This window comes from Ahaetulla prasina, chromosome 2 (assembly GCF_028640845.1).
Source record: "Ahaetulla prasina isolate Xishuangbanna chromosome 2, ASM2864084v1, whole genome shotgun sequence".
NCBI lineage: Eukaryota > Metazoa > Chordata > Lepidosauria > Squamata > Colubridae > Ahaetulla > Ahaetulla prasina.
Window position 1 is genome coordinate 20,766,979 of NC_080540.1, and position 22,810 is coordinate 20,789,788.

Consider the following 22,810-nt stretch of genomic DNA (forward strand, 5'->3'; position numbering starts at 1 on the left):
TCGCCGCCCCAAGAAAGAGGATCAGTTTCCATGGAAACCTCAGGCAGGCGCTGCCACGGCAACCTGTCAGCACCAGGGAGCGGGCTTCAATAGGGAGGGAACAAAAGGAACGCCATGGGGGGGGCGGTTGACTGGGAACCACACTAGAGCAGAAGACAAGGAAGGAGAGAGAAACAGGAACAGGCAGGGCAGGGAGGGGAGATGTGTGTGGGAGAAGGGACAGACGACCAGACAGACTGATGGGCAGAGGAATGGATGTGAGCAGAGACTGGCTATGTAGGGTTGGAGGGAAGCAGAGAATAATAATTAAAAAAAAGTTTGCAGAAATTCCGTGCAAGGGAACCGGGCAGCATGGTAGCAACTGGGCCACATAGCTTTGTGCCGGAGGAGGATGGAGGAGGAAAAGGGCCAATGTACATAGCTGTGGATAGCTGGGCAAAGGAAAGAGCTACAGAGATTTCAACCTGAGCATCATGTGTGGGGAAAAGATTTGTAGGATTGGACATGTGGCCTGCCTCAAATTGCCAAAGTCAGTCCAAGAATCTTTAAGGCAACGAGTTGTGGCAAATGAAGAAGTTAAGATTAGTGTTTTTGGAAATCCTGCCCACATAGGCCTCTCAGGGCCACGTTAACGGGATCAGGGTGGGGCCACCAATCCACAGGTACACCTAGACCCATTGACAGTGACAGTATCTCAGGAAAGCCACAAGAAAGAGCAGGAAGAGTTTGGTTCACTTCCCAGTCTTGGGAAGAAAAACATGATCTAATTATGGCAACATGTGGCATTAGGACCCATATCGTAATGGCCTTTACAGTACTCATGATGAAAACAGGAGTCTACTCCAGTTAGGGGTGAAAGACATGGCTGGTTCCCATTTGTTATCTAGCCTGAAGGACATTACAGAAGGCACCAATAGAAGGGAATATTTGTAGCCGAGAGTTGAACTGTGGGTCTTTGATATTCTCTGAGCTTGGTTGTTTTTTTGCAGATGTTTTATTACCCAACTGGGCAACATTATCAGTGCACTTACCTAGTTTGGTAATGAAAGGGCTGCAAGAAAACAACCACGCTCAGAGAGCACCAAGAAACCCACATTCCAGAAGGCTTAAACCACACAGGAAACTTCTTTGTACAACAGCACCCCCGATTTCTCGTCCATACATTATTTGTGGCACATTGTGCTGTTCAGGGCACAATAACTCATCTAATATAGCTGATTATCAGAGAAATTATAAAAAAGCACATGTAGAAATAAAAGCAAAAGGACAAAGGATTGAATAAGATCTTAACAAACAAGAGGAGTTTGTCCAACACATATTAGACAGCATTGAGTGGAAATGGAACGACTCAAGATTGTACCGGTCAGAAATGGTGCATGCAGACCTAAATGGACGAAGAACACGGCACGTGAGTGTACAAACAGAAGCCACATAAAACAATTGGGCATGACCAAAGCTAGTTCCTTGGAAATACCATGCCAATTCTCTGCATAGTCTTTTTGTTGAGGGAGACACATGAATTAAAAAAATAAAATGTTGGGAAGCAGAGAGGGTGATTGACAGGGATGCTTATACTTCAAGAGACAGATCTGGCTTAGGGAACATTTGCTATCCAATCCTGTTTGCAACTGACTTTGGGCTATTTTGGTTTTGGCAGGACCTGGTGCTCTGAGGACGGGGAATTTCACATCATCATTGGTTCAAAAGAAGCTGATTGCTCCTGTTTACCTTCCTCCTCACACCAATATCCTCCCATACCTATACCCGTAACTCTAGAGCAGTGTTTCTTAGCCTTGACAACATTAAGATGTATGGATATCAACTCTCAGAATTTCCCAGCCAGAAATTGAAGTCCACACATCTCCAAATTGACAAGGCTGAGAAACACTGCTCTAGAATACAGGTAGTCCTCAACTTACAGCCCTTCAGTCAATGACCATTTGAAGTTCTGAAAAACAGGTGACTTACTGCTGATCCTTACCACATACAACTGTCGCAGATTTCCCACAGTCATGTGTTCAAAATTTGGGAACTTGGCAACTACCGTGTTTCCCCGAAAATAAGACCCGGTCTTGTATTTTTTTTTAACCTTGAAATAAGCGCTTGGTCTTATTGCCATGCGCTCAAAAGCCCGATTGGGCTTATTATCAGGGGATGTCTTATTTTGGGGAAAACAGGGTAGCATGTATTTACCAGTGACTGCAATGCCCCGGGATCATATGACCACTATTTGCAACCTTCTCAGCTGGCTTCTGATAAGCAAAGTCAATGGGGGAAGCTAGATTCGCTGAACACCCATGACAAAACAATTGTAAAATTGGGTGTGAATCACTTGACAACTGTTTTGTTTAACAAACACAAAGTCTGGCCCCAGTTGGGGTTATATGTCAAGGACTATCTGTAACCTTGAATCAGATTATAGGTTTTACCTCTGTTTATCCACATGGCTGGTACTGGTACAGTAGCCTCATAACACCTGTGATGCTACCTCAATCAACCTTTCGTGATGATTGGCATAGTGACTTCCCATTTAAGATCTATAGCTTAAAGAACTACAATCAAACTACCAACTGTTGTATAATATATTGTATTATCTTCAAGAAACTGCTATGCTGACACCAAGACCTCCAGTTCCATAAGCCCCATTAAATATATAGTTTTCTGAGGGTCCTTGGTGCTGTCTGAGTTTGGTTGTTTCTTGTAGACATTTCATTACCCAAACTAGGTAGCATCATCAGTGCTAGTCAAGCTAATCAGAGTAGCACTGATGATGTTACCTGGTTTGGGTAAGGAAACATCTACAACCAAGCTCAGAGAGCACTGAATACAACTCATTTCTGAACTACAAATATTCTCCTTTGTTGATATACTTTTCTTCAAGCTGAACTTGAGTCCTGGAGACTACATGCCAGCATTCACACAATTATCTTGGGAGTTGCACGGAAAGGTTTTCCACTGTCCCTGCTGGGATCTTTTTCCAGTCTAGCCTAAAGCTAAGAATTTCCTGGTGGTCTCTTATCCGTACAAACCACTTGTAAGCCTGCTTAGTGTTTAAATCCAGGGCTCCCTAAAATGTACTCCTCAACTTCCATTCCTTTTAGGGGACTACAGGTAGTCCTCGACTTACAACAGTTCATTTGGTGACCATTTAAAGTTACAACGGCACTGAAAAATGTGACTTATGACCGTTTTTCACAGTTACGACCTTCGCAGCATCCCCGTGATCATGCGATCAAAATTCAGATGCTTGGTTCATACTTATAACTGTTGCTGTGTCCCAAGGTCATGCGATCCACCTTTTGCAACCTTCTGACAAGCAAAGTCAATGGAGAAGCCAGATTCACTTAACAACCGGATTACTATTTTATCAATGGCAGCGATTCACTTAATGATGGTGGCAAGAAAGATCGTAAAATGGGACAAAACTTACTTAACAAATGTCTCATGTAACAACATAAATTTTGGGCTCAGTTGTAGTCATATGTCGACTACCTATAATTGCTGCTGCTGCTGCTGCTTCTCTTCTTCTTCCTTCTCACATCTTCCTCCAACACCTCTCTCTACATGGGAACCCTAGCAAATTGTTAATGGAGTCATTCTCATGTTTGGTGTCTCCAACCCCTTCCACCACCTCCATTTCTGAAGACGCTCTCCAAACTTTCCTTCCAATAGGTGCACCAATGTCACTGTTCCAGTCCCACCCTTTTTCCATCTGTTTACCTTCTTGCTATTTTGGACCATTACACCCAATGAGAGCTCTCTGCCTCCCCGTCTTCCAGGTCATTCTTTTCCCCCAGATCCTCTAATCATGGTCTGGGGCAGTAACCCAAATGCCCCATAACTCATTCGTCTTCAAGCTCTTTGGAGGAACCCAAGCTTAACCGTTTCACCAACTCTTCCAAAGAATTGAGAATGTTGCGCAGGGTCCTACCAAGCGAGGCTCTGTCTGACCCAAAGGAGCATGTTGGAAGTTCGGTGAGAAAAGGAAGACTTCTGTGGGGTTATGCTCACAATCTCTACCTCTCACATAGCTCAAAAACCTTGAATGCTAACTTTAGTCCTGCTATTTTCCTGTCCCTCATATTTTAGTCTTCTTGGGAATCTTCACACGCACAGCTCTGCTGCCCCACCAAAACCACTTCCAAGATTTCCACATCCCTACTTTGAAGGCTGCTTTGTCTTTCCATCCTTCTATGAACCTTCTCCTGATAGTTGCTGCGTAGACTGACACCTTTTAAAACGCCTTTCCTGAGCTGCTTTGGTCTTCATTTACAGATGGGTTCCTGCCTGATCTGGTGGTGAAGAGGACATGTGCCAAGACCGTCCACTATATTCAAGCATCCCACTGCCCGCAGAACTTACCTTGTTTATAAGGCACAATGTTCTCCTCTCCCAATTTGATTTCTCCCACCTCCTTGGAGTCGCTCCTTCCAGTGAAATTGTTGCGGGGGTGAGCGGGAGGGCTTCCCTACCGCAACCAAGGGCCCTCTCCCTTCCCTCCCCCCTGCGGAAGCCCACCTGTCCCCACCTGGGCGCTGGGGCAGGTGGGGCGCGGGGCTCTGCTCACCTCGCTGTCGCGGTGGTCGAGACGCAGCTCGTAGTCGGGCAGAATGTCCCTCCGGCTGTTGACGTCCTCGAGGGCCATCTGGGCGGAAGGCAGGCAGGCTTGGCCCCCCGGCCAGCCGCCGGTCATGGGGAAAAGCGCCCCGATGTGCAGCCTCTTCTTGCCTGCGCCCAGCGGAGGAGAGAGCAAGAGCCAGCCCGTGAGTACCAGCAAGGCCGCCTGGGGGCCCCCGCCGGGCCGAGGGCCGGGTAAGGCCATGGTGCCGGCCGGAGGTCAGGGGCGACGGCGGCGAGGGCGCGCGGTGATAGCTGCACTGCGCGGTGGTGGCGGTGGCGGCGGCGGCGAAGGCGCCGGAGCCGGCTCCTCCATGGCGCTGCCCGGCGTCGGTGCTGCAGTAAGCGAGCAAGCGGGCGGGCGAGCTGGCGGGCGGGCGGGTTAGCGAGCGAGCCAGCCAAGAGGAGGGGTGGGGGGGAGAGAGGAGGGGGAGGATGAGGAGGGGGCGGGGGCTGATGTCAGCGCGGAGCCGGCGCGGAACGCCGCCGTCCAAGGGCGCGGGGGGAATTGCGATAAGCCCACCGCACCTGCCTCGTCGCAGGGGCGGCGGGCGGGCGAGCGAGCGAGCTAGGCGGCCAAGGAAACGCGCCGATGATGGGGAAGAACGAAGAGGGAACGAAATGCAGAGACCCAGGAGGGAAGGGGGGTTGTTGGAGAAAAGCAACCACACACACACACAAAAAAAGGTGCTAAGAAAAGAGCAGACGACTGGTAGGAAAGGAGAGGGGAGACTAAACGGTAAGGGGACCATCTGGGACGATGGGAGAAGCATGAAGAGGGAATGGATGAGAAGTGCGGAGAAAGGGCAGAGATGATGGAGAAGGCAAAGGAGGAATGGAGCTAGGAACGCTATGAAAGAGGTGTAACGTTCAAGTGAGGCAGACCAAAGCCAGGAGGAACAAAAAATGAGATTAGTAAACACACACATACACAGAGAGAGAGAGAGAAAGAAAGAAAGAAAGAAAGAAAGAAAGAAAGAAAGAAAGAGAGAGACAGAAAGAGAAGGAAGGAAGGAAGGAAGGAAAAGAAAGAAAGAAAGAAAGAAAGAAAGAAAGAAAGAAAGGAAAGAAAGAAAGAAAGAAAGAAAGAAAGAAAGAAAGAAAGAAAGAAAGAAAGAAAGACTGATGGGGGAGAGGAAGAAGCCAAAGGAATGGATTAGGCAGATTGGCCAAGTTTACCCAGCCAAATCCCTCTAAGAACTAATAGCTGGAATTGCCCAGCAGGCTAAGTTTGGTTAAACTTTATTGTTGGGAGCAGAGGCAAAGGGTCCTGTGAATGCAACCCACTTGGGTAAATGATTCAGAGTAGTATAAGAAACAGAAATTCAGCAGACAGATTAAGTCTGAATCAGAAAGAATGAGGGGGGAATGGACCAATAGGAGGCAAGATGAAATGATGAAGGAAGAGATGTTTGGAATGTTTTGGAGATATGTGGAAAAAGAATAACAGAATTACAAGAATAAGAATCAGGAAGCAAAGAGATGAAAGACAGAGCAAGAGGGGATGTAGATTTGGCATTTGTTGGAAAAGCAACCACACACACACACAAAAAGGTGCTAAGAAAAGAGCAGACGACTGGTAGGAAAGGAGAGGGAGACTAAACGGTAAGGGGACCATCTGGGACGATGGGAGAAGCATGAAGAGGGAATGGATGAGAAGTGCGGAGAAAGGGCAGAGATGATGGAGAAGGCAAAGGAGGAATGGAGCTAGGAACGCTATGAAAGAGGTGTAACGTTCAAGTGAGGCAGACCAAAGCCAGGAGGAACAAAAATGAGATTAGTAAACACACATACACAGAGAGAGAGAAAGAAAGAAGAAGAAAGAAAGAAAGAAAGAAAGAAAGAGAGAGACAGAAAGAGAAGGAAGGAAGGAAGGAAGGAAAAGAAAGAAAGAAAGAAAGAAAGGAAAGAAAGAAAGAAAGAAAGAAAGAAAGAAAGAAAGAAAGAAAGAAAGAAAGAAAGAAAGAAAGAAAGACTGATGGGGGAGAGGAAGAAGCCAAAGGAATGGATTAGGCAGATTGGCCAAGTTTACCCAGCCAAATCCCTCTAAGAACTAATAGCTGGAATTGCCCAGCAGGCTAAGTTTGGTTAAACTTTATTGTTGGGAGCAGAGGCAAAGGGTCCTGTGAATGCAACCCACTTGGGTAAATGATTCAGAGTAGTATAAGAAACAGAAATTCAGCAGACAGATTAAGTCTGAATCAGAAAGAATGAGGGGGGAATGGACCAATAGGAGGCAAGATGAAATGATGAAGGAAGAGATGTTTGGAATGTTTTGGAGATATGTGGAAAAAGAATAACAGAATTACAAGAATAAGAATCAGGAAGCAAAGAGATGAAAGACAGAGCAAGAGGGGATGTAGATTTGGCATTTGTTGGAAAAAATTATGGGGCAGGGGGTGGCTAGATTAGGATGATGGAAACCAGAAACCAATTGAAATCCAAAGGACTGGCAGGTACAAGTTGGAGACCTGAAGGCACCAATGATAGAAGCTTGGATAAAAAAAAAAGCTATGCAGGGAGGGAAGTGATAAAGAAGTTGGAAGGGTGATTAAAGAAGAGAAACATGAATTTTAAAAAAGATCAAAAAACCAGAAAAGTTGGAGTAAAATACCAGGCTTTCCACTGTGACTAGCAATATGCTTCCCTATTACTCATTTTTGGTGGAAGATGGACTTTGAAAAAGGGGGCAGTTGAAGAATGAAGAAATTGTGATGATAAAAGGCTGAGCAGAAGAGAAGGAGCAGAGAAAAGAGAGAACAGTTAGTAGAAAGTGGGAAAAATGTAGCGAGGTTCGAGGAAAAAGCTAGTAGAAATTAGATGTGGGGAAGGATGGAGAAACAACAGCTGAGGAGGAAGGTGAACTAATGAGAACAGATAAGAAGGAACAGAAATGCAGTTAATGTCGGGAACACAGAAAGAGGAAAATGACAGATGCAGTTAACAAGCAAGAGCAGGGGAAAAAAAGCAGATAAAAAGAAAGACAATGCAGGATGGGAATCAAAGAGGTGGGGAAAGGAGGCGGTAAGGGAAAGTGAAGAGGCTTTACAAAGACACACAGCAAAACACAAAAAGGCTGACAAAGGAAGGGTGGAGGCAAGGATGCAGATCAGGCATGGAGAAGAAAAAAAAGCAGTGGGATTTATCAAAACCCACCAAAAGGGATGCAGGGAAGCCATTGAGCGATGGAGATAAAATTGAGGCAAGGATGCCGTGGAAATGGTGAACAACAACCAGCAATTCACAAATCAGCAAATCATAGCCATTGAGAAAGCAGCAACGGTATGGTGTGCAGAAGGAGCCCATCTAACATATCAGGGCTACCAATTCTGGGCTGCATAAGTAAAGGTAAGCACATATGTGCTAGTCGTTCCCGACTCATCTCCGTTTCAAAGCCGAAGAGCCAGCGCTGTCCGAAGACTGTGGCCAAAGGCGCACAGAACGCTGCTACCTTCCCATCAAAGGTGGTCCCTATTTTTCTACTTAAATTTTTTATGTGCTTTCGAACTGCTAGGTTGGCAGAAGCTGGGACAAGTAACAGGAGCTCACCCCGTTATGCGGCACTAGGGATTCAAACCGCTGAATTGCCGACCTTTCCATCGACAAGCTCAGCATCTTAGCCACTGAGCCACTGCATCCCTTCTGTATAAATACATACCACCAATAGATGACAGTTGAGTTACAACTTTTCCTATACCTTTGCTGCCACCTAGTGAATGCCTGGATATTTGCAGCCCAGATCAGGTAGCCCTCATCTAGGTGTCCAGAAGAAGAAAAATCTTTTAGATTATTCTGTCTGCAGATAAATAGCATAAAAGGAAATAAACTCAGTTAGCAGGGCAGAGAAGGTGGAACTTGGTTCTAGCATGGAGACTCTGGGAGGGCAGGATTCCTGGGTTTTCTGAAAGGGGTGTGTGTAAATTGATTAGAATAGTGGTACTTGTGCTTTTTTGGGGGGTGGGGGTTGCACTGTGAAGTCCTTGGCTCTTTTCCCAGCTCTGAGAAATGGGGAGGAGGTAGTGTATATCACAAATTCCTCTCCCTGCTGGTTGCTGACATTTCCCTGGCAAAGAGACACATGCGGAGGTGGCTGGAAAAGGAACGGAAACAAAAAGAAATAAAGGGCCTCCCTGCAGCCCCAATTTAATGTTCACCCCTGTAGGGAGACGGAGACTTCGTAAGAAATGGTATGTGGAAGAGGAAAAACAACTGGAAAGGCAAAGGTTTGCAACCTGGAAATGTAGCCTCTGTTCCATCCTGTGTCCAGTTCTCCCTATTATAACTGCTTAGACTCTCATGGTTTCTTCCCTGTCTTAAAGTCCATTCTGCCTCTGTTAGGCAATTAATATAAAGTCTTGTGAGGAACAAGAGGGACGCGGTGGCTCAGGGGCTAGGACGGCAGCTCAGCGGTTCAAATCCCTAATGCTGCCGTGTAACGGGGTGAGCTCCCGTTACTTGTCCCAGCTTCTGCCAACCTAGCAGTTTCGAAAGCATGTAAAAATGCAAGTAGAAAAAAATAGGGACCATCTTTGGTGGGAAGTTAACAGCGTTCTGTGCACCTTTGGCGTTAAGTCATGCTGGCCACATGACCACGGAGACGTCTTCGGACAGCACTGGCTCTTTGGCTTTGAAACGGAGATGAGCACCGCCCCCTAGAGTCGGCAACGACTAGCGCGTATGTGCAAGGGGAACCTTTACCTTTACCTTTATCTTGTGAGGAAAAAGGAAAAAGAATTTGGAATTTGGCTTTTGATAGGGAGGGTCAAATTATAGTTCATATTATCTCCTGGAGGACCGCTTTCCAAAATGGCTAGGAGACAAACGTGTCCCTTTATACAGGACACACACACACACACACACAAAAAACAAAACACCCCCACCCAAGCAGCCTGTTTCAGCTCACAGAGCGAGATGTTAAGGCTATAGAAGGAATATTTGGAGATCCCGTTTTTTATTTATTTATTTATTTATTTTTCAAATTTTTATACCTTGTGAAAGGTATTGCCTCAAAAGATAACAGAAGAAAAGGGTGTGCACAATAGTATGAAGAATACAGGAAGTCTGATGCAGATTCCAAACGGCATTAGCAGAAGACTTATCAAAAGACATTTGCCAGCTGTTTGCTCCTCCCTCCATTGAAACAGCTGGCCTTCAGCAGGAGCTACTCTGAGGGGCAGGGCTGGTGGATGGAGAATGCGACAGTTGCTAGGCAACCATATTCTACTGCCAGTGGTAGATTTAGGCCTGGCAACAGAAGCCTCCTCTTGCAACTGGTTCTTGTAACCTGGTGCCCCCCAGATGTGACAAGATTTTAACTCTGCAAATTCCACCTTGGAGAGTACAAGGATGTTGAAGCCTATTCTAAATTTTGCCTGGCATTTCTCGTCCCCAATAATGAAATAACTGTCATAGGAAATATTCTTTTCCTATGTTTCGGCTGTCATCTTCCAATTTGGACCCTAGTCCTGTAGCTACCAATGGCAAGAGAGATGAGGTGGGGATGTGTGTTTCCCTACCTGTCTCTTCCCTGTCTTAAGATCCATTCAGCCTCTATTAGGCAATTAATGTCTTGTGAGGAAAAAGGGGCACCAAGCCCCAGAGGAACAGTGAGGAACTATGGCTGCCTCATCTCCAACAACGATTGGGTGATTTAATGTATCTCATGCTTGGGTTGCAATGTGACAGCACCAATACCTATTTAAAATTAAGTTCCTTGAAATGGATGTGCTCATATTCCTAGCATGTTCTTGGCAATCATATGGAAGCTGGATTTACCAGGTGATTTTCCGTTCAAGTACTATCAGACCCATCTTGCTTAGCACTAAGCCTAATCAAGATGACGACTGTTGCCATCTGCAAGAGACACCTGCCTTTAAAGAAAACCCAAGTCTGGCTCCTTCCTATTCCAAATGCTCACACATGCTGGGGTAACGGAGGAAGCCATCTGATCTTTAGCATGTAGAACACCAAAAGAAAAAAAGGGAAAAAAAGAAAACCCACAGCAGTATTAAGTTACGCCTCTGTGAAAAGCACTTGTGGTCCACAGTGTCCTTTAAAGTCCCAAGGGGAAATTACCTCATTGAATAATTTCAAAGTCTAATGCTTTTAAACAAGCTGCCTTGGAAATGATGAGGTCAACTTTTTTTGTCTGCCTGTCTAGCCAAGGCAACATTCACGCAGCCCATCCTAATTGGGTACTTTCCACATATGTGAGCCCCAGATTTATTAATTTATGAAATTTATTTGCCACCCATTTTATATCCAACGACTCTGGGTGATTTACAGCATAATCCCCGATCTTCTATATTAGCTCAATGTCCAGGTCAATTTGCTTCTAGTTCAAATATCTCAAATTTCTATTTTACCATTTGGGACACTCAAAGTCTTTCAGGGACTTGGATATGGGCCAGTTTCATAGTGTGGAGAACTGCTGTGGGCCAGTATCATACTGGTCTAGTTTTGTAGTGAGGGGACTTACTTTTTGCAACACTTTCCTCCTGGAGGCTAAGAAATTGCCTTATTCCTCAGTACTTAATGCCCTTATACTGGGTTCCAGAACAGTTAGTTAAGCACCTATATAGTTTTGTTATTATTTTTTTGCTGCAAAACAAGAAAGACACTAATCAGCTCAGATGTTTCCAAAGTCCACACTGGGAACAACTGTGGACTCCTGCAAACCTGAATTTGAACCAAGTATGTGATGTGAAGAACACGTGTGGTACAGTGAAGAATTACAATATGATGGCAGTGTACTACATAAAGATATTGCCTACATTGGTATTTTGGATCTGAATGATTGGAGAATGGAACAAGTAGTGATACAGAAGTACTCTTAGAAGCCTGAGAAGCATCACATTTGTTACCATGGGTCTGCAAGACCACAGAATAACAGAGTTGGAAGGGATCTTGGAGGTCTTCTAGTCCAACCCCCTGCTCAAGCAGGAAACTACTATTTCATACAAAAGTCAGCCTCAAGTCAGTTTTTCTCAGTTAGATTAATCCCTTGCCAGGCTGCAAGACATGGAATCATTCATGCCATACAGCTTCTGTTTCTCCACACACTTGCTGGCAGCTGTAAGGAACATGAATAAGACAGTGGAGAACCACAACCATGATGGCAAATTCCACAGGCTGTGTAGCTTTATAATTTATGGACCAGCCTGGGATTATTCACTTCTGGGTAATGGTTTTGGCAGCATGCCTAGGTAGCAAGTATTACAAATGCACAGACCAAAGGTTTCAGCAATCTAACAATTGATAGAGAGAGATGTAGAGTTAGGAAGCGGGTACTTAGTATAAAAGCATACTAAAAATTTGAAAAAAAATTTTTTGACAATGTTTTTGAAAATAACATTTGTTATCCCCTGAGAAAACTCAAGATAATAGATAGCAGGTGGTTCTTTCATATTATTTTGACAGCGGTCCCATGAGCTGGGTTGAGTTGAGAGAGAGTTGCTTGTCCTAAAGATACCCATTGAGCTTCATGATTTAGTAAAGATATTTGACATCTCTTGGTTTACTTCCACAGGTAATGATGATGATTATTTTTTACCACAGATCTAAGAAAGTGCAGAAAAACACATGCAGCCATCATCATAGTTGGGCGGGTGGGTGTGATAAAGAAGTTTAAATATATATATCTACAACTCACACTGAACTAATGGGTAGTTCATAGTCCACAATCTTCACTGAAGAAGACTTCACTTTACAGTAGATTGATTTTGGCTGATGTTAATAATAACAGCAACAACAATAATAATAATAATATAAATCAGATTTTTTTCCTGTTTAATTTAGGACCCACTGTACTATTACTTAACTTCTGATATGTGACTCTCTTAGAGGAGTGTGTATGCACCAAGTTTTGCCTTGCTTTTAAGCTATCAGCAGAGAAGTCCCTAATTATATTTTTGCTTCACTTATTCAGTTAGCCTCAGTTGAACCTACATCTCCTCAGTTTAAGTGTTAATAACATGAGGATAAAGTCTGTGGCTTGCTTTACGCAAAACACCTCTAATACCTCAAATCCAGGGGTGGGCTTCAAAAACTTTAGCAAGGGGTTCTCTGCCCGGTTGCTGGGTGGGTGTGGCCATGGTGGGCGTGGCCTAGTGGCCTCCTGCACCATGGCCGGGGTGTGTGTGTGTTTTTGCCTTCCCCGCCCGGGCTCCGGAAGCTTTCCTCGAGCCTCTGGGAGGGTCAAAATGGCCTCCCCAAACTCCAGAGGCCCTCTGGAGCTTTCCAAACTTCTGGTAAGCCCGTTTTTCGCTCTCCCCAAGCCTCCGCGTGCACCCTGCACTTACCTGCATCCTAAATGGGTCGTATGGGGACTCTTGGGAGAGGTGGGGGGGGCAGGGCTAGCCAGGAGTGGGATTTGGGGGTTCTCCAAACAAACACAGAATCTTAGCTAGAGGTTCTCCCGAACCCCTGCGAACCCCCAGCAGCCCACCCTTGTTCAAATCTACTATCAAAATGCAAACCTGAATGACATGCCCCATTCTTTGTCCTTTAGACAAGGGTTCATGACTTCTAGTTATGAAGGTAGCTAAATAAATAAAACATGGGAAAAAAAATTTTTAAGATGAAAGAAATGACAGACGAAGCAGGAGGGAACCCTTTACGTGCAGGACCAGCAATTGAAATTCTATGTCCCAAAGATCAAGGCAAGATAACTATAAAATATGAATAAAGATGTAGCTCCTAATTTGTGCATAACGCATAACTGGCTGAAGGAAAGGCTTGTAGCCTGGAGGTAAGAGCAACGTTTTGCCCATTAAAAAAATCTTCAGTGCAAGGAGGGCTCAAAATGAGGGAGAACAGCAGCCTTGTTAGTGAAGATAGTTCTCACCTACACACAGGAATCTTCTGATCTGGAATAAGAGTTTACAGCAATGCCCCCTTAGATGCCAATAGAGTGTGGGTGGAGAAAAGCCGACTCTTAAATTCCTGAACTTTTGTCTTCCTAGAAAATGCACCTCTGCACACCTTTTTATTCAAACCATATTCAGTGCTGTATGGCTCCCAGAATTTTTTTTTTTCACCACAGAGAGCTAATACCAATTTTCCACCCTGATGCCCACCGCCAGTGTTGAACCTCAATTCTCATAATCCCCAACCAATATCACCAAAGCTGCAGAGCTGAGAATGCAAGCTTTAAAAATAGAAGGTTCAGCTACGTTCTGATATCTTCCACCACAGGAAAGACTGAAAGGGCCCAATTCTGCCGGAGACTTTGAAAAAAAATACTCTTCCAAGGAAATGAGACAAAACTGGCAGAAGCAGCATCCCGTAATCCAGTATCCCCAGTGCCTCCCAGATCATGACTCACATTAAGAAGGAGAACAAGTAGTCTCGCAGGACATCTCCTGGCAACTGAGGGGAGCCTCCAAGCATTACCCATCAGAGAGCCAAGCTGAGGAATTTGAACCTGGGTTTGAAGGGGATCTCTCTTTTGATAGCTTTAAAAAATAAGATCTGGATGGAAAAAGAGAGAAAGAGAGGAGGAAATAGCCTCCCAGCAACATGCTTGACTAAGAGACAAAATGTGCAGGCAGAAAGATCTCTACAGAGGGTCTGACCGCAAGGTTGCAGCAGAATGAATCCATCATCAAGAATTCTGGGCAGATGTGCCCCCTTTCAGCAAAATGGACAAAGCCCATAAAGCAAGAGCGGAGATGCATTAAAAGCACAAGAAAGAGTATCTGTATCTCGTCTTCTGAATGCTAAAAACAACCCAAAGAAAACAGGTCATTCCTTTTCAGCCTATTGCCGTTTCCAGAGTTGCTGTAGGAATTCAAAAGAAGTTGCAAAACTCCTAGGTGCCTGAAGGACAGCGTAGATAAAATCCTGGTCTCTTTGAATTGTCTAGTTGGAGTCTGGGAGGTACAACTTTATAGGGAATCTAGTTCTCTTTGATTTGTTAGGCCTATGGGATTCTTGTTGTGCCATATAGGTCTTGAAAGGTTTCATTTTATTCCCCGTAATAAAATGGAATTAACGAGAAAATGCATATTAACAAGAAACCACTAATGATCCAAAGGTATGGGGTTATACCGGTAGTGGGTTTCTACCAGTTCACACCGGTTCAGGTGAACCGGTAGCGGTAATTTGGCCTGGGTCGCCAAACTGGTAGCAACCGCTGGCTGGCCACGCGCCCAAACTGGTAGCCCGGTTGCTGCTCGCTTGCCCCGCCCACCCGCCCGCCCACCCGCCCGCACAATGTCCTGGAAGCAGCTGGCAAAGAGGCGGCAGCTGGGAGGCTTCTTGCAGTTGCATTGAAAAAGAAAAAGAGTCCCAGAGGTTGCCGAAAGTCACTGAAAAAGCCACTGCCGCTACATCCCATTGCCTGCTGCGTCATGCTCAGACTGATGCATCCCATTGCCTGCTGCATCAGTCCAAGCCCAGTGCAGCAGGCAATGGGACATGCATGTGTGGCCGCTGCGAAGAACAGGGTGGCGACAGCAGTGAATTTTTTGGTGACCTCCAGTAATTTTCAGCAGCCTGCAGCCAGCCAACATAGCTGCAAAGCGGCTCTCAAAGAGGTGGTGGCTGGGAGGCTTTTTCTTTTTCGATGTGACTGCAAGAAGCCTCCCAGTTGCCACCTCTTTGCTAGCTACTTCCCAGCAGAGGCGGTTGGCTGGAGGCTGCCGAAAACTACCAGAGGTCAGCTTGCCTTCCCGACTCCAGACCAGCTGCCGTGGGAGGAAGGTAAGCAACCCAAAGAAAGAGGTGGTGGTGGGGGAAGAAGCAGGGCTAGAGCCAGGGCTGCTGAAGGAGGGGAAATGGGGCGACACGTGGGACTGGCAAAGAAAGGGCGGGGCAGCATGCAGAAGGAGGCCTTTGATAGATTAGGCCAGGCCTGGGCAGAAAATAAGTAGATAGGTATAAATTCAAAAAAAATTCCTACCTTTTTCTGTGGGTGTGGCTAGGTGGGGGGGTCATGTGATTGAGTGGCCATGGCCATGAGTGATGTCAAGTTGGCCATGCCCACTCAATCACATGACCATCAAGCCATGCCCACCAAGAAAGCCACGCCTACAGAACCGGTAGTATAAATGTTTGAAACCCACCATTGGGTTATACCTTTGACTCTTCACTCAGGCCTTTGATGAGGGGGATTGAGACCGCTAGACTCATCGCACGTGCCAACTTTTATCTTTATTTTTGATTGAGTTGATTGTAACTTGTTTGTCTGATTGCTGTAAGCTGCCCAGAATTGTTCAGAATCAGGCATACAAGTTTAATGATCATTAGTGTTGTTGATCGCACAGCTTGACCTTTAGACCAGATTCAGCATTTTTATCCATCTATCAAGCCCTTCCCAAGGACCTGCAATAGACAGATGTTGTTGTTTGAGGGTGTTAATGATATTGTCAACTCAACCTGTTTTTTACCCAGTAATTCAAAGGAGGCTGTTGAGTTTTGGTTTTGGCATGAATGAGGGTGAACAAATTGAAGTACAAGATAGAAGTACGGTACATTGTGTGAAGAAATGTGCTAATTTGATAGAGAAGGGTTCTTTTAAAAAAAAAAAAGGATAGTGTGGCAAGAACATCAATCGCTGCTATTGCCAATTTCTTCCAAAGCCCATTTTGATCTACCTACTTATTCATATTTGTCAAGAATCTCTTGATACTTTACTGTGTATTTAACCTGGTCTCACAAAAGTTCTAAACCAAGTGATAATTGCTTGGAGATCTTGACTAGCCTGGGATTAGTGAAGAATTTAAACAAGTATCTTTTCTATGTGATGCTGACACACCCCTCTTACTTGTTAACAGTGTAGTTGTCAAAGAATAAGCTTAATAATTGTGATCAGGATCTCAGAGAGAACAAAGTCTTGTCACCTATTCGTATCAGCTGGAACAGGCTACCGGGGTTGCAAACCTTCAAGAAATATGGAGGCCAAGCCCAATATTCATGAGTAGCAAGGAATGGAGGTGAGCTTTGTAGACATGTGAGAACAAGGATGGTAGGCAAAATAGAAATCAACTCACCTGATCCAGACCGGGAAACAGGAGGGCGCCACACTGCACGGAAACATGAAGAGAAAGGGATGAGACCCAAGAAGGATCTGGGAAAGTATTTTCACCCCTTCCCAAAGGGTATGACAATACAATATATCACAAGACTATATTCTTTCACATGCCAAATTAAATGGTTTGTAAGTGGCTGCTGGTGGTAGAAAGCTCATTATTCTACCAATTCCACCGATAAAGCTGCTTAATCACATTAGGGATCCCTAAAACCTATTCTAAGTATTTCAACAGCCAACTTAGTACCAATTCCAACTGATAAATTTGGGTTGCAAGTGTATAAACAGGCAGAGGTGGGATTCAAGTAATTTAACAGCCGGTTCTCTGCCCTAATGATTTCTTCCAACAACCAGTTTGCCAAACTTCCCAGAAAGTTAACAACCGGTTCTCCCGAAGTGGTGCGAACTGGCTGAATCCCACCACTGTATACAGGTAGTCCTCAACCTATGACCACAGTTGAGACCGGAACCTCCGTTACTAAGTGATGTGATCGTTAAGTGAGTCTTAGCCAATTTTACAACTTTTTTTTTTGGTCATGATAGTTAAGTGAATCCAACTTGCTCCATTGAATTTGCTTTGTGGAAGCCAGCAAGGAAGATCACAAATGGCAGTCATGTGACCCCAAGATCCTGCAACCATCATTACCAAGCGCCCAAATTTTAATCATGTGATCCCAGAGACAACTCCAATGGTTATAAATGTAGAGGACTGCTTGTAAATCATTTTTTTTCAATATCAGTGTAACTTTGAACGATCATTTTTAAAAAATGGCCATAAGCCAAGAACTTTCTATATAGCCAATGGCAGCAAAAAGACACACGGGAAACTTGGTCACTTTGCAGTCATCTAATGGTCACCTGGATTTTTGCAACCCAGATCTGATCATCCTGTCGGGTTTCCTGGATAGGTCTGTTTCAATCTGGATTTCAAACTGGATGGATTGGGATGAAACTTGGCCTTTCCTGTATTAGTAACTCTATACAGTTATTCTGTTATAACTGAAGCAAATTTTTAAAAGTATTTTTTCTCTCTCTCTTGCATATTAATATATATGTTTTTTTATTGTAACTGTTATAAATGTTCCATTACTCTTTTTAAACCTGATTGTAAAGCACTTTGATATATTTTATGGGGAGAGGCAGATAAATGTATCTCATCATTTATCATCCTCAGTATGGGTAGCCTTGAAAAAAGCCTTCCATTGAAACCCAGAGGTGAGAGAGTATGAGTTTGCACGTATGTACCTGAGAGTGAGTGCTTAAAGCAGAGGTGTCAAACTGCAGGCCAGATGCGTCACGCGCAGGCCATGCCCACCCCAGCTCCAAAGGCAAAAAAAACGTTGCAATACGTTATGTGATCGAGTTTGACACCCGTGGCTTAAAGGAAAATATAAAGGAGTGCATGTATATAGGTGTATGTATGCTATACAGGAATGTATAGGAATCAGTGAGTTTGAAGGCATGTAGAGATGAGAAGTTAGGGGCAGTTCTGCTCCAGTAGTGGGCTTTAATTTCGTTCGCCCAATCCGGGGCGAACCGGTAGCAACCTACCACTGTTCTGCTCCCTGATTCCAGCTACTTGTTACGGGTATGCAATGTATCCTGTCCAGTTAGCAGCATGAAGCCCACAAGCTTAAAATAAGGTTCCCTTCTCTATCTTCCTTCTTTTAGACCTTTGGGAGAGGCCCGATTGATACAGAAGGCTTTTAATTGATTGCTTTCTTGGCTTTATTATTTTAGAGATTATTTTTCCTCCCCAGCCGATGCTTTCTTTAATGCTAATAGAGACAGCTGTAATTTTGAATTGCATATTTTTCATCTGTTGCATGACGCGCTCTTAGGTAAGTCACTCTGAATTTATGCTCCGAGAAAGGCGGTATGGAAACAGTTTAAATAAATTAGAAGGCATTTCTAGGGTCTGCTGCGAGCTTATTTTATTCTGACTGATTTTTGCCATCAGTGCTATCACTAGTTGGGGTGCTTGAATGCTCTCATTCAGTTTGCCAGGAAATTACTAGCCATCATGAACTAACATGAAGTTCTAAGAATGATATTCCAATGCATAGAAAGCTAGAGTATATAACCCACAACCAGCAAATATGACTACTGCAAACTCTAAATCAGTGTTTTTCAAACATGGCAACCTTGAAATGTGTTAAGACAGGGGTGTCAAACTCACGCTGTCACGGCAGCATCACGTGACGTATCGGGACTTCCCCCCCTTTGCTAAACTGGGCGTGGCCAGTGCGTGGCACATCCGGCCCGTGGGCTGGGTGTTTGACAGCCCTGTGTTAAGATGTGTTAAAGATGAGCTGAAGTCCACAGATGACAAGTTTGGAAAAAAACACTGATCTAAGTCCATCTATCACAAATAGATATTATTTCTCCCAGAATTTCCGAAGTTGACAATCTTGAATACTCTTTCCCCCCCCAAAGGTTCTGCTCCAACTCATTCTTCCCTGTGTCTAAGGTTCCCCAGCTCTGCTCTCCTGCCTTATGACTTACACTCGCAAACGGGTTTGGCGGAGCTCCAGCGGCCCACCTTGGTGCAATTGCTGCGGGGACTGCCCACTAGGTAAAAGCCAGGATTGCAGCGATATTCCACCCAGGTGCCTTCAACAGGCACCCGTTCAATTGCCCGGACAGTGACTTGCCCATTCTCCAGGTTCAGGTGCATCTTGGGACAAGTGCGTACTGTAGAAAAAGAAGGCTTCGTTTCAGAAACATCTCCCAAAAATTATTGTACATAGCTTAGCATTGCTACGTGAGCCAACTAGGACTTCATGCTGTATAATTCTGTGGCTACCTGGACACAGAGTTAATGTATCTTTGGGACAGGAATTTGACTGTTCAGTAGCATCTGTTCCATTGTCATGGTTTTCCAACTGTGGCAACCTGCCACAGCCAACTCGCTGTGGCCAAATTGCCATGCCCAACTCACTGCAGGACAATTCACCATGACCAACTCACGGTGGGACAGCTTGCTGTGAGAAAATTTAACAATTCTATTTAATTATTTATTAATCACATTTATATTATTTAAAGTAAATTAAAAAAAACATTTTAATTTTTGCCATTCACATTTCATTCTGTCCCTCCTTTTGCACCCTTTCTTTAATGATTCTATTCCACTATATCTTTGTTATTAGTGTAATAGAATAGAATAGAATAGAATTTTATTGGCCAAGTGTGATTGGACACACAAGGAATTTGTCTTGGTGCATATGCTCTCAGTGTACATAAAAGAAAAGATACGTTCATCAAGGTACAACATTTACAACACAATTGATGATCAATATATCAATATAAATCATAAGGATTGCCAACAAGTTATAGTCATACAGTCATAAGTGGAAGGAGATTGGTGATGGGAGCTATGAAACGATTAATAGTAGTGCAGATTCAGTAAATAGTCTGACAGTGTTGAGGGAATTATTTGTTTAGCAGAGTGATGGCCTTCGGGAAAAAACTGTTCTTGTGTCTAGTTGTTCTGGTGTGCAGTGCTCTATAGCGTCGTTTTGAGGGTAGGAGTTGAAACAGTTTATGTCCAGGATGCGAGGGATCTGCAAATATTTTCACGGCCCTCTTCTTGATTCGTGCAGTATACAGGTCCTCAATGGAAGGCAAGTTGGTAGCAATTATTTTTTCTGCAGTTCTAATTATCCTCTGAAGTCTGTGTTTTTCTTGTTGGGTTGCAGAACCGAACCAGACAGTTATAGAGGTGCAAATGACAGACTCAATAATTCCTCTGTAGAATTGGATCAGCAGCTCCTTGGGCAGTTTGAGCTTACTGAGTTGGCGCAGAAAGAACATTCTTTGTTGTCCTTTTTTAATGATGTTTTTGATGTTAGCTGTCCATTTGAGATCTTGCGATATGATAGAACCCAGAAATTTGAAGGTTTCTACTGTTGATACTGTGTTGTCAAGTATTGTGAGAGGTGGAAGTATGGAAGGGTTTTTCCTAAAGTCTACCACCATTTCTACGGTTTTGAGTGTGTTCAGTTCCAGATTGTTTTGGTTGCACCACAAGGGTTCTTGTCCTACAGCGAGTTGTAGTGAGTTGGCCATGGCAAGTTGACTATGACGAATTGTCATAGACCCATCTTAAGACATGGCTTTGGGGCAGTGGTGAAATCCAAATTTTTTACTACTGGTTCTGTGGGCATGGTGTGGTGGGCGAGACAGGGGAAGGATACTGCAAAATCTCTACTCCCACCCTACTCCAGGGGAAGGATATTGCAAAATGTACATTCCTACCCCACTCCAGGGGAAGGATACTGCAAAATCCCCATTCCCTCCTCACTCCTGGGGGAAGGATATTGCAAAACCTCCATTCCCACCCCATTCTGGGGCCAGCCGGAGGAGGTATTTTCCGGTTCTCCGAACTGCTCAAAATTTCCGCTACCGGTTCTCCAGAACCTGTTGGATTTCACCCCTGCTTTGGGAACTAGGGAATTCTGGAAGTTGAAATCCACACATCTTAAAGTTGCCAAGGTTGGGAAACCCTGAATCAGGGATGAAATGCTCCTGGTTCGGACCGGATTGGCTGATGGTAGCGATGGTGGTGGATGGTTCGGAGAACTGGTAGCAAAAATCCCTGGCCCGCCCATGCCCACCCAATGCTCGGTCGCCTGCTTCCCCGCTTGCCGCTTCTTTTAAAAAATGCTTTTAAAAGGTAAAAATAATATGCTCTGATGATCACAGCTGAGCTGCCTGATTATTAGAGCCTTTTTTTTTACTTTTAAAAGCATTTTTTACAACTTATTTGGCTGAATAGGTTGTAAAAAAATGCTTTTAAAAGGTAAAAAAAGATTGTGTGCCACAATCACCCCCTGCCCCCTGTTCTACTTACCCCATGCCTCCTTTTGGGGTGCACCGCCCATTGCAGCAAGCAAACCGGTAGTAAACCGGTTCAGATTTCACCACTGCCCTGAATTAAGTCTTACGCTAAACCACTCATACTTTCAAAGCTGAAAGCATCTTCTGCAAAATTCCTTTAAAAAAAAAACACCACCTAGAAGGATGAAGTTAGTTGCACAAGATATTTGGCGATCAGGTAATTAGCTAAATGAAATAAATAGAAATATGTCCAATGTGGCAGATGTAGCTAATCTAGAACAGGGGTGTCAAACTCGATTTCATTGAGGGCCACATCAGGATTGTGTTTGACCTTGGGGAGCCAGGGTGGGTGCGGCCAAGGCGAGCATGGCTAGCTCGGTGTATGGGAGGGCCAGTGGTGGCCCAAGTGCTCTGCCAGCAAAAATGGGCTCCCGAGCTCTGTTTTCGGCTGCAACAGCCTCCTGCAACCCTCTGCCAGCAAAAACGGAGCTTGCAGCCCTCCCAAGCTCCGTTTTCACTGGCAGAGGCACCATGGGCTGGTCTTTTGCTGTTTCCAGGGCAACCCTGCAGGCCAGATCTAAGCACCCCATGGGCCAGATCTATGGGCCAGACCTTGAGTTTGACACCCTGATCTAGAAGCTTTGGACTGCACTGAAATTACCTCCCATTGTTCCCCACAGTTTTCATAACCACCAGATAATTTCACACACACACACACACACACCCTACCCACTTTGAGCACCACCACAGAAAGCTCTTCTCTCAGATACCAGGTACAACTCACAGCAACGGCTTTCAACATCACTGTCCGTCCAGGTGCCATTAGGGAGGCATTTTCGTACTTTGGGCCCCACAATTTCCCTCTCTGGGCGGCAGACGTATTCAATCTCATAGTCGAAAGGAAGGAAGTGGGCAGTCTTCACTTGTTCACGGGTCAGGCCTCTGTAGCGGATCCCACCGTCCCACGGAGGGAAGATGAGCTTGCAGCCTGGATGAGAAGGTAAAGCAAAAGACCCGTTCAGAGAAAAGAAGCAATATTGCACACCTGAAAAACATTGTTTTGACCTGAGCACCAAAGCTGTGTAGGAGTTTGGATCTGGGACATCAACTGAGTGATCTCAATCAGCTACAAAGCTTACGGCTGGGAGACCTGGAGCTGAATACTGTGCTGGCTTTCGCTTTCAACCTACACTTTTACAAGAGAGCTATGATGCTAAAAAAGTGTGCCTGTTTACACCTGTGTATTATTTCCTGAGCTTTTTGGAGGAAGGCCAAGAAATGAGTTCATCCTTGAATATTAATTTGAGAAGTCACTGAGGCACT

General features: G+C 44.7%; 1 protein-coding gene across 1 annotated transcript in view; it reads right to left on the minus strand.

Annotated features, from left to right (window-relative positions):
• GABBR1 (gamma-aminobutyric acid type B receptor subunit 1) overlaps positions 1-22,810 on the minus strand; it is a 238,597-nt gene that overhangs the window by 45,417 nt on the left and 170,370 nt on the right. The window contains exons 4-7 of the mRNA XM_058167527.1: positions 22,272-22,475; positions 19,154-19,342; positions 16,611-16,643; positions 4,568-4,728 (exon numbers count right to left, since the gene is read on the minus strand). Coding sequence (XP_058023510.1) covers positions 4,568-4,728; positions 16,611-16,643; positions 19,154-19,342; positions 22,272-22,475 — 587 coding nt within the window. The remainder of the gene's footprint in view (positions 1-4,567; positions 4,729-16,610; positions 16,644-19,153; positions 19,343-22,271; positions 22,476-22,810) is intronic.